Raw genomic sequence first — 19,101 nt, 5'->3', positions numbered from 1 at the left:
TGAATACTTCCAGTAATACTATCTTCTGAGACTAACCATACTTCGACTCTGAAGAACTATGTCAGAAAGCTCTTTACGTTTACCAAAAAGAAAATGTCTCCCTGAAACTGATCTTGTATTAAATTACGGCCTACGTCCAAGTCCATTCCCCTGTTACACAGCATATTTCTAATATACAAGGAAAACATTTATGCTTATCACTTACAGGCTAAACATACCTACACCCTTCATCCGTGTATCATAAAACAGAATTCCCCTTAAGAGTCACATGTTATTCAAACCATCTACTAAGAAAATACTACATAGGCACTGAGCTTAATTATACTAAAACATTTTTCTTTAAAGTCTGTATCATAAGTAACACTTAAAAAGTCAATTAGATTTTCAGTGCTAAGTAGAGAGCTGGTGCAGCTATCTTTACTGTGACTCAAGAATCTCCACTCTCTAATTTGACCCTCAACAAACTATGGAAAAATTAGCACATTAAATAAACATAAAGCATACTACACTGTTTATTTTCTATGTGTAGTTTATTGGGGGTGGGGGTTATGCAAAGTAAATAACAAACCTGAAATTTAGCCACACAATTGGAATTGCAAAAGTTATACAGTTTTCCATCAGGCATTGTGGCTTGATATTGAGGTAAAGAGTTTCGTTTACAGAAATGGCAAATAATTCCCAAACCTAGGAGAGAAAAGGTACATATCTGATTTCCTTATAAAGCAATAAAAGTTTAAAAAAAAAACAAAAAAAAATTGACTTCTGAGAATAGTTTAATGGAAGCTTCTGTAAACTATTCTTTTATTAATTTCCAAGATTATTTATACCTGAAAAAAGACTGTCATGAGAGTCTACTATTAGGTCTCTAGAACATACAGAGACATGAAAACAAATCTCAGTTTTAGATAACATTTGGATGGAAAAACAATTTTAGCTAAGAACAGAGACATGGTGAGAACTTCATGAATACCTGAAAAATTAAAAGAAATATGGAATAATCAAAACTATTGAAAGTCTGCAGTAAGAAAGTTTAGTATAATAATAAACAATTTATGCGGTTAAAAACAAGCATAAAAACAAAGTTAAAGGAGAAGAGTAGTTAAGAAATTAGTCATGTTATTAAAGTTTTTTAACTTCCAAATACCTGAAACTTACTTTGTGATTTTGCATATTTTGTCTTGTGACTGTTCATGCAAGCAGTTGAACAATATGGCTCCATGTATCCATTAGGACCTATACACTGAGTCATATCAAAAAACCTGCACTGTGTTCGGCAGCCAGTACAAGTGGTCAGTTTTCCATATTTCTAAAATTGGAAACATAAAAAGATAATTAAGAAAGACACAGTTTAACCAGAAAAAAAATTACTGTATTTTTCATTACACTTGCTCTCTCTGCAAAACAATTCTGTTCATCTCTCATCAGGTTTAGTGGGTCAGAAGTCTTCATCTGTATGCAAATAGTTAACTCCAATGCAGCTAACTTAGGTTCAAACAAAAGTAATGATCTCAGCTAGGTCTCCTTCAAAAATAGTGTTTTTCTCTACTAATTTAGTTTAACAGATCCCTACAAATAGGCAAGTAAAAACTGAAAATCAAAGAAAGGTACAGAGTTTTCAGTTTACAATGACATATTTCCCTGTCATTTGACAGAAGAAATTAAATGGACCTACAAAACGTAAGGCTTCATAATCAAATGACTACAGACTTTTTAAAGGAATAATTTGAAGATGTTAAGTACTTTTTCCATTGAGCTGCTGTTGTTACAAGCACTTTTGGAACTTCCCTTAAAACTGTTTTACCATCTATCAACTATTTTTAAAACCTCATTCAACCACAATAAAATATACATTTTTTTCAACTTAAGTAAAAAAAAAAACACCTCATTCAAAATGATTTTTGGCTATTAATTACAGTTAATAATTAGTCAACAGATAATAATACAGTCAATCTTTCTGCCAAGGGTGAATATTTGCCAATAATTCAAAGAAACAAAATAAAATAGTCAGGTGCTGCATCACATTGCAATCAAAAACAGATCACACATGTGACAGTGGTCTCATAAGATCAGTACCATAGAGCCGAGGCGTGTAGTGGGCTCAACCATCTAGGTTTGCGTAAGTGCACTCTATGGTCACCTAATGACACATTTCTCAGCATGTATCCCTGTTGTTAAGCGACGCATGACTGTATATGAAGGTAAAACCAAACGAGGTATACTTTGAAAATTATGAGACAAAAGCAATGTCACGAAAACGCAGACAGTCTTACAAAAAATACAATTCAGATCAACTGATGTGTTTGTATTAAAAAATTAACTTGACAGTCACAATTAGAAATCAAACAAGGAAAGGCAAGCCTTTAAGTGCAACTTGTATTTGATCTCTCTTCTGAGTCATTACAAAACTGTCATAATCAGTTACATCAAATACCACATATCACGTCAAAAATATCTGTATCCATCTTTCCACCTGACGTTAAGATTATTTTACTCAACTTCATACCCAAGAGCATCTAGTACAATATGATATAAGAAGCCTCAAAATGTTCCATAGATAGATGAATAATGGATGTCACGGAAGATGACAATCAAGCTAAAAAAAACATAAAATGGGCAAACTGCATGGATAAATTTCAGAAGTGCCACAGCATTTTAGAAAATAAAGGTAATAAATTGAAGATAAAAACAATAAACATTAACATAAAGATCAAAAAAAGAAAAAGAAAAAAACTTTCTCAGCATACAACAAATAAAATAGGTGTGAGAAAATATAGCTATTTATGTACCAAGAATGTATGTTATATTCATTCTGGTACCATAAAAAATAACCCATGCTGTCTATTCCTCATTTACTCAAATATCACTTAAAGGAAGCCCTAACTTTTACTTTTCAAAGTGGAAATCAACTCATTCTTCAATCTCTGATAGGCTCTTAATCAACAGCAAAAGAATGGTAACAAGGAACAACTAAGAATAACTGTAAAAATATTAAAAGTCCAATTAGGACCCTCCCAATGTCACAAGGACAATAGAGGAGAATGCTCTGGGTTTTTTGTTTGGAATGACAACATGTTTTCCTGAGAACTATACAGTAATTTAAATTTTTACATTGGGAAAAGGATCAAAGAAAACACATCAATAAAATAATGGAAGATAAAACAATGTTAAAATCTGGCGCCACAGTACAAATTAGGAACACTAAAATTATTAGGACACCTGCCACTGTATTGCAGGATTACAGAAAGAAAAATAAAGCAGTTCCCAGTAGATTTACATGAGACCTCCATGTAGGAGCACCTATAAAGTATTCTTTTACCAATATAAGTGAAGTCCAACCATCTAATCTAATCTTGGATTAGATTTTTCTTTAACTTATTAGAAACATCCTTCAAGTTGACAATGATTTTATTGGCAGAATGGTTAAGTAATTAATTAGTAAGCTGTAAGACGTACCAATAAAAAGTAGACCAGTTGAATTGAGTCAAGTAAACAAGGAGCTAAGCAACTGGTCCACATTGACAAATACTTTTATCTGAAGAGAATGAGAAAGTACTATCAGAAAGATAGAATCATTAATACGGAAAATATTTTAAAGCCACTTTCATAGCTACTACTACTTCAAAAGCAAAAGGACCCATTTAATGGAAGAACATTAGCAAAAAGAGAAATATACATTCATGCCACGTTTTCTCTGCTTCATATGTAAGCAATCAAAATAATCATAGTTAAATTTTATGCATCCTATAAACATGCACTGAGTAATCTAAAGAAATGAAATTAAATGGAACAAATACACAATTAATATATTTCCCATTCAGGCATGGGGAAAAAACAAACTTACTTACGAATTCAGTGAAAAACAACACACTAAAACTGACTGAAACAAGATACTGGTAAGGTAAAAGGTAAATACAATGACGAATTTACGGCAAATTGACTCATTTTCAGTCTACTCACTGAAAAACAGTACCTTACTTTTTATTTTAACCAATTCCAGGTGAATATCAAAATTAACCATAACATTGATTTTAAAACTTCCCCCTAATTTTTCCTTTTACACGTGAGTAATTAATTTCATTCAGTACATTTTGACCAAGTGAGTAAACCACATGGGAATGTGATCAAGACATACAGGCTCGATATACTTGTTGCTGCAAATCTAATCTAGAAAATGGGTACGAAGATACAGTCTGCACAGAGCCTACTTCCTAGCCATATTCAAATACAAGTTAAACTTGCGTCCATTACACTGCATGGAAAAAAATATCTTTATATTCATTAACATTTAAATGAAATGTTGCATTCTCTTTCATTCTAATTGGAGGCAACAAACCACATTACTTTCAGCAGAACCTGTGACCATGTCACAAATAAAAATCCAGGGCTAGCCCGTGGCCAAGTAGTTAACTTCACGTGCTCTGTGTTGACAGTCCGGGTTCCCCAGTCGGGATTCTGGGTATGGACCTACCCACCGCTCATTAAGCCATGTTGAGGCAGCATCCTACGTAAAAGAACTAGAATGACCGACAACCAGGATATACAACTATGTGCTGGGGCTTCGGAGAGAAAAAGGGGAGAAAAGAGGAAGATTGGCAACAGATGTCGGCTCAGGGCCAATCTTCCTTAAAAAAAAAAAAAAGGTTAAAAAAATTTAAGAAAATAAACAAAAATCCCCAGCTTTTCATATTGTATTGGTGGTTAGCTCAATGTATCATTTGTGTTCAACACTGCTTCAAAAGAATTATAGTCATTAACCTGTTCAACATTGCTTCAAAAGAATTATAGTCATTAACCACTATATATTATTACTTAATGCATTAATAAAGTAAATATGTTACATTTCAAGAATTTAAAAAACATTTTGATAACTGTATTTTGATATAATTCTAATAAGTTCTATTTATAATCACAGATATTTTATTTTATGCATTTAATAACATTCTGAGAATTAGTCTAGCCATATTACCAAGGGAGTCCAAAGCATAAAAATAGTGAAGAACTCTGATTAGAGGTAGTGATGATAAAATTTCAACAATGACATGGTGTTGTACTAATGTTTATACTAAGTGAAGACTAAGAGATAAACTCAATAAAACTTATACTCCATTTATTCAATAAAATCCTGAAATTACTTGTTGCAAGATGTTTGTACAGAGAAAAAAAGGTCTAAAAAATATACACATCATCATGTTTTCCTTTTCTTCACTACGGTACAGTTTACAATTTTTCTTTCAACACATATATACTATTTTTGTAATTTTGAAAATTTTTCTAATTGACAATAGATGCTAAAAATAGTGGGTGAAAAGTATGCTGAGCAACAGGATATTTACATAGTATCAAATATATCACCCCAAAAAACTTAATAAATACAGAAGGAAAAATAGCAAGTGGTCCCTGGAGAAGTCTGACAAGCACCTCCTTACCCAAGTGAACCAAGGTAACACACAGTCAGTCACACACAGGACAAACAAACATCATGTGCCTCCTGCCAGAAGGAAACAGTATCATTTATGAGGTATTCACGCCAAAAAAAGGCATTAGTTCAATCTAATCTTGAGAAAATACCAGACAAATCCAAAATGAGGAGCACTCTCCCAAGTGTCCTATAGTATTCAAAAATGTCAAGGTCACTAAAGACAAAGACAGGGGAAGTGTTTCAGATTGAAGTAGATAAGACACTCACTCCCAGCCACAAGTAAGAGACTAGATTTAACCTCTCACCTTTACCAAACAGAAAATTAGACAAAAGATATGAAACAATGGCTTTTAAACATTGCACAAAACATGATATAACTCATTATATAGTAAAAAAATCAACCTGTGGAAACAGATCTAGAAATGACAGATAGGAAAACAGTAGGCAAAGTGTTAAAATAGCTAAAATAAATATGCTGATATATTAAAGAAATTAGTAGAAAAAAATACGAACATAATGAGGCAAGGAATAGAAGATATAAAAAAGACCCAGATGGAACTTTTAGAAATGACAAATACAAGATCTGAGATGAAAAAGACACTGCATGGAACTAATAGTATAATAGATTAGAAAAGATTAGTAAGATTAAAGATACAACAGGAGAAACTTTCCAAAATAAAGAAGGAAAAAAAGACTAAAAAATACCTCAACAAATAATAGAAGCACAGTGACCATGGGACAATAGCAGGAAGTCTAACAGATCTGGAATTGGCGTCTCAGAAAAGAAGGGGGGAAAAAAGCCAAAGATTTTTAAAGAAATAATGGCTTATGATCCTGGATTGGATCCGAGACATGAAGAAATATTTTTCCATTTGCTATAAGGGACATTACTGGACAATATCTGAATCAGGTATTCAGATTAATCAGACAGATATTAACATAAAATTCCTTATTTTGTTACAATTATTCCTAATTGTATACATTTATTATTCACGTACTAATTTATTCATCTAGATTAACAAAAATAAAGATTTTGAAATTTTTTTGAAAAGGTTTTTATCTTTCAGGTAGGCACAAAAGAGAAGGACTTTTATATCCTATAATTAAATGCTTACTGTGGACAAGGTACTGTGCATGAAAAAGTTATATCTGAAAATAACTTTGTAAGAACATCAATACCTAAAAGGAAATGAGCATATCACAAGAAAGCACATGTAAAATTTAGTGAAATAAAAAAGTTTGTCTATGTCTTAGAGATAAAGTGAGAAAACCATCATCTGGCACATTTTAAGTTCATAACTTTCAATATACTTGAAAATTTATGATTTTTCAGAGGCATAATAAAGACAGTAACAGTGCATGAAATTGACGGGGCCTTGACCCAGCTACATTTCTGCTTACCTCAGGCTGCATTAAGAAAGAGTCCTGCATGTGATCTCGAACCTCCTTCAGGAAGCCTGGATGGCTACCTACCTAAAAGAAGATTTTAAAAGACTTTATAAAAACATATTTAAAAAACCATATGAAAAGAATGTCTGTTAAATTGAAAGGTAAATAAGCAATCTGTAAAAGTTGATTCTTAATTACTTGTTTTGTGACTTATAAACTCATTCCAAACTTTTAACAATGCTTATCTATCCTATTCCCAATGCCATTGCCCAACTTACAGAAAAATTAACAAATAATTTTAATTAGCGTATAGAAAAAAAATCACAATGATAAAACAATAGTATAATGGAATAAAGAATTAAAAATAGACCCTTAGATTTGACTCACCTCTAAGCAGACCTTGCAAAAAATCTCATTTCTCTTAGATGACAATATATTCTAAGATCTCATTAAAGTCTATTAACAATACTTATAATGATATCTCAAAGTCCTGTAAATTAAGCGATTTGGAGGTTACACAGTTACAATTTTCATCATCTGCATATAATAGCTCCCAGCACATACGAATTTACATCCTTACTCCTTGCAGAAAGCGTCCTGCTTTCCAAGAAAGTCAAAATACTACACATGAAAACGGACAATACTGAAAAACAAGTGTTAAGCATTATACAGTCTCCACTGCCAAGATCTAGATTATTAATTAGCTGTATCAGTATACTCCAGAAACTAACTAAGCAATGGGAACGTAGATAAACAATAATGGCAGCCAAGTTAAATGTTAGAAAGAAAGAACAAAAGAGAAGGGGAGGGCAAAGTCAAGAAAAGATCACCATACAATTTTAGTTCCCACACTACAGGAAAAGAAGACATTCACTACAGCATCTTGTGTAGTGGCCTCCAGTCCCTTTATCAGTACCAATGTACGCATGATTTCTCATTTATTTACTTATAAATTATGAACACACAGTATGTGAATTATAAAACATATAAAGCAATATTTTAAAGAATGAAACATGAAACACTATTTTAAAATAACTTTTATTTTATTTAATCATAGTACAAAGATTATTTTCTATATCCACTAGAGCGGGATCATTTGGTGTTGGTGGAGGCTATGTGGAGTACAGTAAGGAGATACTCCCTCCTGCTCCCAGTCAGGGTGGAATCAGCCAAAGCCTAGACTGGAGCTGGAACGCCTACACTCACCTAGCATTAACAAGGAGCTCTTCCCCAACTCATGAGTGTCAAGAGAGGCCAAGTGGAGAGCCTGGACTTCTAAATCCACCTAGCAATAATGAAGTCGAGCCTTCCTTCCCCTGTCAGGGCAGTGCCAAATAAAGCCAGCTAAAGAAAATTTAAATAAGATTCAGACTATCAAAACATAATACCCAAAATGTCCAGGCTTCAATGAAAAAAATCACTTATCCTACCAAAAACCAGGAAAACAACAATTTAAATGGAAGAGACAATTTGCTAATACCAAATGTCTAAAGATGTTAGAACCATCTGACAAAGATTTTTAAAGCAGCCATAATAAAAACGTCTCAGCAAGGAATAAAAACACACTTAACAATGAAAAGCTAAGTCCTCACCAAAGAAATAGAAGATATAAAGAAGAACCAAATGGAAAGTCTGGGACTGGAAAAACCAGTAACAGAAATTTTTTTTAAAAATCAATGAATGAGATATGTCAAAAGAACACAAGAGCCAAGTGAAAATGCTCCCAATGGCCAAAGCCAGAAAATTTTCAGCAACAAAATAAACAAGTACTGAATTATAACCCAAAGTATAAAATAAATATCCATGAGTCCATACAGCTATTAATAAAGAACTGAATAAATCAGTAAGTGTAGAAGAGACAAATCTTCTATGCAGAAGAATTCCAAGTATCTATATACTCCACCCTTAAAGGAAAGAGTGACTTCATCCCAAAGAGTACAACATGGAAACAAGGGGGAGGGGGACAGTGTTAACTTCACAATGGAGAATCTTTTTTTTTTAATTTTTTTTAAGATTGGCACCTGAGCTAACAACTTGCCTTTTTTTTTTTTCTCCCCGAATCCCCCCAGTAGATAGTTGTATACTTTTAGTTGTAGGTCCTTCTAGTTGTGGCATATGGGATGCCACCTCAACATGGGCTGATGAGCGGGGCCATGTCCGCGCCCAGGATCCGAACCGGTGAAACCCTGGGCCGCTGAAGCGGAGCGTGCGAACTTAACCACTCGGCCACAGGGCCAGCCCCCCCAGTGCAGAATCTTGACAAAGACTACTTCAACAAGGTAATCAACTTCAACAGTCATAAATCATGTTGACAGATGTACCCTTGTTATGTGATGAAAATGGCAAAAGTGTGAAAGGCAAACACCTCTGTGATCTTCCTCTTAAAAGCCCATAGCCCCAATCTGTCTAATGATGAAAAAAACATCAGAGAAGTTCCAATACAGGGACGTCTTACAATACACCCGACTCCCAAAAACTGTCAAAGTCATCAAAAGTAAGAAAAGTTTGAGAAAACGTCACAAGCAAGAGGAGCCTAAGGTAACATGATTATTGAATATAATATTGTATCCTAGATGGGAAACAGGAACAGAAAAGGGACATAACATAAAAATTAAGGAAATCCAAATAAACTGGACTTTACACAATAATAATATATCAATATCAATTCATTAATTGTAACACATGTATTATACTAATTTAAGGTGTCAATTCAAGGGGAAACAAGAGGGCCGGCCTGGTGGCGCAGCAGTTAAATGCACACGTTCCACTCTGGCGGCCCGGGGTTTGCCAGTTCGGATCCCAGGTGCGGACACAGCACCGCGTGGCAAGCCATGCTGTGGCAGGTGTCCCACATATAAAGGAGAGGAAGATGGGCACAGATGTTAGCTCAGGGCCAGTCTTCCTCAGAAAAAAGAGGAGGATTAGCAGATGTTAGCTCAGGGCTAATCTTCCTCAGAAAAAAAAGGGGGAGGATAAGAGGGGTTATAACATGAGAACTCTGTACTATCAGCTCAATTTTTCTGTAACACTGAAACTATTCTAAAAAATTAAGTATTAGTAAAAAATAGTAAGAACCACAACAAAAATCCCAATGGTAGGACCAAGAGCAGAATGAAGAAGACAAAGGAAAGAATAAGTGAATGAGAAAATAGAAATTACCCAATCTGAACAGAAAGAAAACACACTTGGAGAGGCTCAGGGATCTGCAGGACTCCAGCAAAAGATGTAACTTTCATTAGAGTCCCAGAGGTAAAGGATAAAGAGAACACAGCTGAAAAAGTACTCAAAGAAATATCTGAAAACATTGCAAATCAAGCAAAGGACAAACCTACACACGGCTGGAAAAGTACTCAAAGAAGTATCTGAAAACACTGTAAATTAAGCAAACGACAAACCTACAGACAGAAGAAACTGAGCAATTCTAAAGAGAATAAACTGAAAGAATCACAGTATAATATCACAGGCAAATTTCTGAAAAAAATTGAATAAAATAATACAATTAAATTTTGAATAAAAATAAAGACAAAGAAAAAAATCTTGAAACAGCAAGAGAAATGACACACCTCTAAGAGAAACACAATTGTAATGATAGCCTGGGAAGACACAAAACTTTTAGCCAATAGCCCCTCTACCTCATGCAAACACTACAGAAAAAAAGGTGGCACTAACCCCACCTACACCAGAAAAGGCCAAGTGGAGAGCCTAGTCTTCTATCTTGGCCTGGTTGCAACAAAGTGCCCCACCCCAGCAACCCAGCCAAGGTAATGTCAGAAAAGGACAAATAGGGAACCTGAACTTCTACCCCATTAGGAAGTTACAAGGTACCCTAACCCACCTAGCCCCTTAAGATGAGAACTAGTAGAGAGAGTCAAGACTCTCACCACAACTAGCAGTAACAAGGCCAAAAGTGAAATTATGGAGTCTGAGGAGCAAAACCAAAAAAGATGAATCAAGAAAAGTGAACAAAGCCTAAGAGACCTGTGGGACAGATCACACAGGCCAACATGTACATTATGAGAGTCCCAGAAGAACAGAGAGAATAAGATAGTAAGATTATTTGAAGAAACAATGGCTGAAAACTTCACAAATTTGATAAAGGACATAAATCTACAAATTTGATAATGGACACAAATCTACAAAGCTAAGAAACAAAACAAACTACAAACAGAATAAACTAAGAGAAAGACACAACAGAACACATTATAATCAAACTTAAAAAGACAGAGAGAATCTTGAGAGCAGCAAAAGAGAAGCTACTCATCAAGTACAAGGAATCCTCAATAAGATTTTCCACCAATTTCTCATCATAAACCATGGAGGTCAAAAGGCAGTGGACAACAAATGGAAAATACTGAAAGAAAAAAACTTTCAAACAAGAATACTATGCCCAGCAGAACTATTATCCAAACATGAAAGAGAAAATAAAGACATACCCAAATAAGAGCTGAGGGAATTCATTACCACTAGACCTACCCTACAAGAAATGCTAAATAGAGTCAAAGACTTACGCTGAAATGAAAGGTAACTAGACAGTAACTCAAGCAGAATGAAGGAATAAAGATCTTTAGTAAAGGTAACTAAATCAGCAAATATAAAATGTAGTATTATTGTATTTTTGGTTTGTAAATTCACTTTTTCTTTCCTACGTGATTTTAAGGACCAATGCACAAAAAATAACTGTAAATCTATGTTATTAGGCACACAATGTTTAAGATGTAACTTATTACAACATAAAGGGGATGGAGCTATATAGGAGCAGAGTTTTTAAATGCCAGTCAAGTTATTATCAAGTCATATTAGATGGATATAAACTTAGGACGTTAAATGTACTCCCCATGGTAAACTCAAAGAAAACATCTAAAAATTATACACAAAAGGAAATGAGAAGGGAATCAAAACAATTCTACAAAAAATCAACTAAACACAAAAGAAGGCAGTAATGGAGGGAATGAGTTGCAGAAAAGGTATTAGACATATAAAAAACAAAAAGACAAATGGCAGAAATAAATCCTCCCTCATCAGGAATAACTTTAAACGTAAATGGATTAAAATTTCCAATCAAAAGGCAGAGACTGGTAGAATGGAAATAAAAAATGATCCAACTATATGCAGTCTACAAGAGACTTTCTTTACATCTAAAATCACAAATAGCAAAATGATGGCAAAAGATACTCCATGCAAACAGTAACTAACAAAAAGATGAAGCTGGGCCTGCCAGGTGGTGTAGTGGTTAAGTTCGCACGCTCTGCTTCGGGGGCCTGGGGTTCACAGGTTAGGATCCCGGGTGTGGACCTAGCACCACTCATCAGGCCACACTGTGGCAGCATCCCACACAAAATAGAGGAAGACTGGCACAGACGTTAGCTCAGTGACAATCTTCCTCAAGTAAACAGGAAATTGGGAACAGGTGTTAGCTCTACTCCGGGCCAATCTTACTCACAAAAAAGAAGAAAAAAGAAAGCTGAAGTTGTTAGACTATATCAAACAAAATAAACTTGAAGTCAAAAACAGATATAGGAGACAAAGAAAAACAATGTACACTGATAAAAGGGTAAATTTATCAAGAAGATATAACAACGATAAACAATATTGTAGACAATTCTACAGTAACAGTTGGAGAATCCAATATATAACACCACTTTCAATAAGGGATAGACCATCTAGACAGAATTTCAATGACTAAATACAGGATTTGAGTAACACCATAAAACAACTAGTGTAACAGATATATAGAATACTCCACTCAACAACAGCAGAATAAATATTCTTCTCAAGTACACATGAAACATTCTCCAGGATAGACCATATGTTAGGCCACAAAAACATCTCAATAAATTTTTATAAAGACTAAAATCACATAGGGTATCTTTTCGAATCATAATAGATTGAAACCAGAAAATTAACAACAGAAGAAAAACTGGAAAGTTCACAAACACATTGATATTAAACTACACCCTCTTAGAATTTAAAATTATGGACTAAGAACAGTTTAGTGGATACCAAGGGAAAGGTGGGGTGGGGGGTGGGCACAAAGGATGAAGTGGTGCACCTACAACATGACTGACAAACATTAATGTACAACTGAAATTTCACAAGATTGTAACCTATCAATAACTCAATAAAAAAAAAAACTACACCCTCTTAACCAGTAGGTCAAAGAAGAAATCACAATGGAAATTTAAAAATACTTAGATGAATAAAAGCAAAATACCACAAAATACCAAAAGTGATGAGGTGCAATGCAAACAATAACCAGTGGAAAATTTATAATTATAAATAGTATCTCAAATCAATAAGCAAATTTACATTGTAAAGAAACAGAAAAAGAAAACTAAACCCAAAGCCAGCAGAAGAAAGGAAATATAGACGGTCCTCAACTTAGAATGGTTCGACTCAGAATTTTTTGACTTTATGATGGTGCAAAAGTGAAATGCATTCAGTAGAAACCATAGTTCAAATTTTGAATTTTGATCTTTTGACAGTCTAGCAATACGTGGTACAACACTCTCTCGTGATGCTGGGCAGTGGCAGCAAGCTGCAGCTCCCAGTTATCCATGAGATCATGAATGTAAACAACGGATACACTTAGAATCATTCTGGACCCAGACAGCCACTGTGCATTTTACTTTCAGTATAGCATTCAAGAAATTACATGAGATATTCAAAATTTTCTTATAAAATAGGCTTTGTGGTAGCTGATTCTGCCCAACCAAAGGCTAATGTAAGTGTTCTGAACAGATTTAAAGGAGGCTAGGCTAAGCTATGATGTTCAGTAAATTAGGCGTATTAGACGTATCATCAACTTACGACAGGTTTATCAGGACATAACCCCATCGTAAGCCCAGGAAGATCTGTAAGAAAGATTAGTGTGGAGATAAAACAGATGAAAGAAAAATAGAAGAATTAATGAAACCAGAAGTTGGTCATTTGAACAGATCAAAAAAGTTGACAAACCTTTATTTAGACTACGAAAAACAAAAGATACAAAGCACAAAACAAGGAAATGAAAGTAGGGACAACATTATGGACATTCCTGAAAAAAAGGACTGTGAGAAAATACTATGAACAATTAACATTCCAACAACTTGGATAACCTAGATGAAATAGACAAATTCCTTAAAACACACAAACCACTAAAACTGACTCAAGAAGAATTGAAAATATCAACAGACACATAATAAGTAAAAAGAGTCAATCAGTCATCAAAAATCAGTCATCTTGCAATAAAGAAAAGCCCAGACCAAATGACCTTACTGATGAATTCCGCCAAACATTTAAAGAAGAACTAACAATTTCTTCTTAAACTCTTCCCAAAAATCAGAACAGGATGGCACATTTCCCACCCCTATTCTATCAAGCCAGCATTACCCTGATTTCAAAGACAGAAAGGCATCATAACAAAAAAAGTTATAGACCAATATCCCTTATCAATATGTACATAAAGATTCAGAACAAAACATTAGTAAACCAAATTTAACAGCATATTAAAAGTATTAGACACCATAACCAAGTGGCATTAATCCCAGTAATCCAAGAGTGGCTCAATGTAAGATAAGCAATGTAACACACCACATGAATAGAATGAGGTAAAAACCACATGACAACTTCAAATGATAAAGAAAATGTTCAACGAAATCCAACACCCATTTATGATTAAAAATATTCAACAAAATAGGAATAGAAGAAAACTATTTCAACATAATAAAAGCCATATATGAACGACCCACAGCTAACATCATACTCAATGGTGAAGACAGTTTTTCCTCTAAGATTAGGAACAAGACAAGGGTGCCCACTTTCACCACTTACACTCAACATAATAGTGAAAGTTCCAGCCAGAATTAGGAAAAAGAAACAAAAGGCATTCAAACTAGACAGGAAGAAGTAAAATTATCACAATGTGCAGATGACATGACCCTATACAGACGCAATCCAAAGGGATCCACAATAAAGCTAGAGCTAACAAACAAATTCAAGAAAGTTGCAGGGTACAACATCAACACTCAAATATGAGCTGTGCTTCTAAACACTAGCAATGTACAATCTGAAGAAGAAATTAGTAAAGCAATTCCATTAACAAAAGTGTCTAAAAGAATACCTAGAATTAAATATAACCCAGGAGGTGAAGACTTGTACACTTAAACTACAAAAGACTGCTGAAAAGAAATTAAGAAAGACTTAAATAAAGGGGAAGACATCCCATGTTCATAGATAGGAAGATTTAACATTGCTGAAATGTCGATACTACCCAAAGCAATCTAAAGAATCAATGCAATGACTATCAAAATTCTAATAGCCTTTGCTGCAGAAAAGGAAAAGCCGATCCTCAAATTCATATAAAATTGGAATGGGTCTATGATATCTGAACAATCTTGAAAAAGAACAAAGTTGGAGAACTCATTTTCTGATTTCAAAACTAACAGCAAAATCAACAGCAGAGTGATCAAATAAACCACTGTTCCGACCAGTGTTGTCTTGCATATGGTTAACTACTAGCTCTTGGAAGGTGAGGAAATGCACCATAATTTACAGCATTTGCCATGAAAATACTCCCACTATGGCTATTTTCAGGCTGCCAACAACAAACTAAACATGAAATTGGTAACAGATGCACAGAAGCACACCATTATATATATTTCCATGATACAAATACAATAGATGTAAATAACCTTAGAAGTATAGCTAATATTTAAATGTAAGAAAATAATTAGGAAGTGTTAGGTTTTGAATATTTATTTTTTTTGTTTTCAAAACTGTTATGGTCTGAACTGTGTCCTCCCAAAATTCCTATCTTGAAGCCCTTACTCCCTAAGAGCTTGTATTTGGAATTAGGACTTAGAGTCCTTATTAGCAGTTAAAGTTAAATAAGTCCTAAGGGTGAGGTCCTAATCAGATAGGACTGATATCTTTATAGTAAGAGGAAGAGATCCCTGAGATACCTCTCTTTCCTTCTGCACACAGAGGAAAGACCATGTGAGGACACAGCAAGACGGAGACTATCTACGGAGACTTTCTACAAGCCTGGAAGAGTGATCTCACCAGAAACCAACCCAGAAAGGCACCTTAATCTTGGACTTCTAGCCTCCAGAGCTGTGAGAAAATAAATCTCTGTTGTTTGAAACCTCCAGTCTTCAATTTTGTTATGGTAGACCTAGCAGACTGATACAAATATAATTTATCTATAAGTTTCTATAATTTAAGTTTTAATAATGGGTGTTTTTAACAACTAGCTCACAAAATTCCTGAAAATTTAACTAATGCAGCCATAAAAAGAATGAGGAAGGTCTATATATATACATTGATAAGGAATTATTTCCAAAAATTGCTGTGAAGCGAAAAATGGAAGGTACATTATGGTACATACAGTTTGCCACCTTTAAATAGAAAAAACAGAAACTAAGAATGAATTACGTATTTCCTGAATTTTTCAGAAAGAACAAAAAACATAAAATAGTAAGAACTGAAAAAATCGATATCTATAAAGAATGAGTAGGAACCAAGAGAAGATAGAAATGGGAGCTGGATTTCTCTAAGTACATCTTTTTATGCACATTTTACTTTTGAATCATATGGATAAATAAAAAAACAAACTAAATCAAAAAGACTTTAAAATTTAAATGAACCTTAAAATTGAAATATAAATAAGATAATCATTCCTAAGCTAAGCCTTAACAATTTGAAAAGCCCTATTTGCAACCCCTCTTCCATCATCCAAAAAAGAAAATTGAAAAGAGGAGCCATTCTGGCAGCATTTACCTTTATACATAAAATCGCAAGTTTATTTCCAATAATCTACATATATTTCAGTATTCATTTGAGATATGTCATTTCCAAGATGTGAAAACAATAACAGAATTAAATGAGATTCCAAAATAAATGTGGCTAATAAATGCTGTTAGAGTAAAACTACTACAGCAATTTAAAACACATTCAAAAGAATGGCCAATTTTGATTAGATCATGAGTTACCTGTTTGTATTCACTGACACAACTTTGACAGCAAAATCTTTTCTGCTGACCATCAATCACCAGGACATTGTTTCCAGCACCTTTGCTGGGCAAGTACTCTCCACACTGTTCACAACAATTCATTATTAAACCATTGGCCATTCTGTATCTATTAAAGCAGTGGTCACTGCACAGCTTATGAGTCATATTTTTAAAGCTAACTTCATGACGAATCTAAAAGAAAAACAACAAACAAAATTTTAAAAAACAAAGGAGTATTTCAAGCAGCTAAATAACAAGGTGCTCCAACAGAAAGAGAATGGTTCAATAATTTTTCAGTGGAAGGTTTGTCTATGGAAATGTAAAGACAAAGCCCATTTCACTATTCTTTGAACTCTTTTTATACACATAAAGAATATATGTCTGGCAGGGGGCTAAGGAGGGGAACCACCAGTGACATCACTACAAACTTCTCTAGAAGTATCTAGTCTGGACAGTGTTAGTTTTAAACAGACTAGAAATCTTCAGACAAATCTACAAGGAACTGTAAGTACACTGCTCTTCTAGAAAAGGGAAGGGAGAGAAAACCAATATTATAAAGAATTCAAATGAGGTATGTATACACAAGGTTCCTTTTTCTTTAGTCACATGCAAAAACTTTAATACCATATTAACATTGTGAAGTTTATCAAAAAATATTCCCTCCACTTGCTCTACTTCTTAAGCAAAATTACTGTCTTTCTTGTGTAGTCAGCCTATTTATTTAAGCACTGGTTTTGCCCAGGAGTGCTCTCAACCTCTAGAAAAAAAGTCAATTAATATTATATTTTAATTTTTCCTAAATCATTCTCTCTATGGGAGAATGGGATACTTATAAAGACTTTATATATTCTCACTTTTAAGGAAAAATACACTGATCAAAGACTATGTCATAACTGTTAAAAATATTCCCATTAGCTAGAAGTAAATGATAAAGCACAAAAATACAAACCTCTGTTAGTTTACCACAAATTGTACATCTTGATTTATTTAGAGCTCCTTTAGTAGGATTCTGCTTGTCTTCATAAAGAGACAAACAAGACGTACTACAGAATTCCTGGAAGGACTCACTTGAATCCACTTGAGCAACAATGGTTCCTTTCATTGTAGTTATATCTCTGAAAAATGAGAGGAATACAAAGTAAAATTCTATATTAAAATAAATTAAATATACAAGTAATAACTGACATTTTTAATTTTCATAGGTTGAATCCCAGGAATCAAACACCATTTTCAGATCCATTAAATCATCTTTACTATTTAAAAACTCTTGGCAATAAAAAATGAACACACAACATTAGGAAGCGAAATTATTTTATACTATTAAATCCTTGCCACTACCCAATTTATCTGCAAAACTCCTTAACGAGGCTTTCAGATCTTGGAAACAAAAAGAAAGGGCAGTTATTATTTATATGGAGTTTAATATCAAGGCCTAATTTACTGAACTATAACTTGCAATATCTATTCAATTCCTTTGCCATGCGTTAAGCAGAAAGCATGAGATATTTAGGTTACAGGAGTATTACATGCATTCTAAGAGGATAATTAAACTTAAATACACCCCCATAACCCAAAATAACTCCACCTACCATTCTATACAGCTTTCCAACTGTAATCAGAAATGTCAGTAAATGACAAAATTGATGACCTTTAAAGTTTCCCTTAATTCTGAATTTCAAGATCAGAGTATACAAAGCAACCTAAAAATTCTATAACAATTGTTTCACTATTTGAATTCACTAAACTTGTACAGAGCACTAAGCCCTTTGCAAAGTTCTAAGATCTAAAAATATCCTCACAAACTTGGGCTGCTCTAACAGAAGGTACAGAAAATCCACCTGGTTTGATTTTGCACATAATATACCATTATTCCACTTGTTTTTAACTAGTGAAACCAGACCTGAAAAATGGTAGAAGAGAAGACTGTCTCTTCAAGGCTGGCACAAAATGGTACCTGAGGCTTAAAACAGTGAGTATTCTAACGACTTAATGTTGAAAACAAAAATAAACAAAGTCCAAAGACTTGCCAATTTTAAATAATCTTAACACAAAGATAGTATAAAGTTTGACCCATACAGAACTAGTCATACATAAACTGCTTAACAATTTTATCTGGCTAGAACTAAATTCTTATAATTAATAGAGTAAGTAAGCATGTAGGTATTTTTACAGATTCAAGGAGCTCAATCAAGATTACAGACAAAATTAATTACAAGGGCCTACAGTATCTAAATCAACCCCCAAGCCCATCCAAATGGAAGGCAAGCCACCTGGCTTTGATAGAGAACCCTTCAAAGCTATTAC

General features: G+C 33.9%; 1 protein-coding gene across 12 annotated transcripts in view; it reads right to left on the bottom strand.

The window, feature by feature from the left end:
* Positions 1 to 19,101, bottom strand: part of LOC106841447 (zinc finger MYM-type protein 2) — a 95,895-nt gene that overhangs the window by 41,735 nt on the left and 35,059 nt on the right. For all 12 annotated transcript variants that reach the window (XM_044777463.2, XM_044777464.2, XM_070520329.1 and 9 more), the window contains 5 exons: positions 17,747 to 17,912; positions 16,777 to 16,989; positions 6,821 to 6,892; positions 1,156 to 1,306; positions 569 to 684 (listed from right to left, as the gene is read on the bottom strand). In XM_044777463.2, the coding sequence (XP_044633398.1) occupies positions 569 to 684; positions 1,156 to 1,306; positions 6,821 to 6,892; positions 16,777 to 16,989; positions 17,747 to 17,912 (718 nt within the window). The remainder of the gene's footprint in view (positions 1 to 568; positions 685 to 1,155; positions 1,307 to 6,820; positions 6,893 to 16,776; positions 16,990 to 17,746; positions 17,913 to 19,101) is intronic.

The sequence above is a fragment of the Equus asinus genome, chromosome 11, assembly GCF_041296235.1.
Source record: "Equus asinus isolate D_3611 breed Donkey chromosome 11, EquAss-T2T_v2, whole genome shotgun sequence".
NCBI lineage: Eukaryota > Metazoa > Chordata > Mammalia > Perissodactyla > Equidae > Equus > Equus asinus.
The sequence above is the reverse complement of the archived record's forward strand: the minus strand, read 5'-3'. Positions and strand labels throughout refer to the sequence as shown.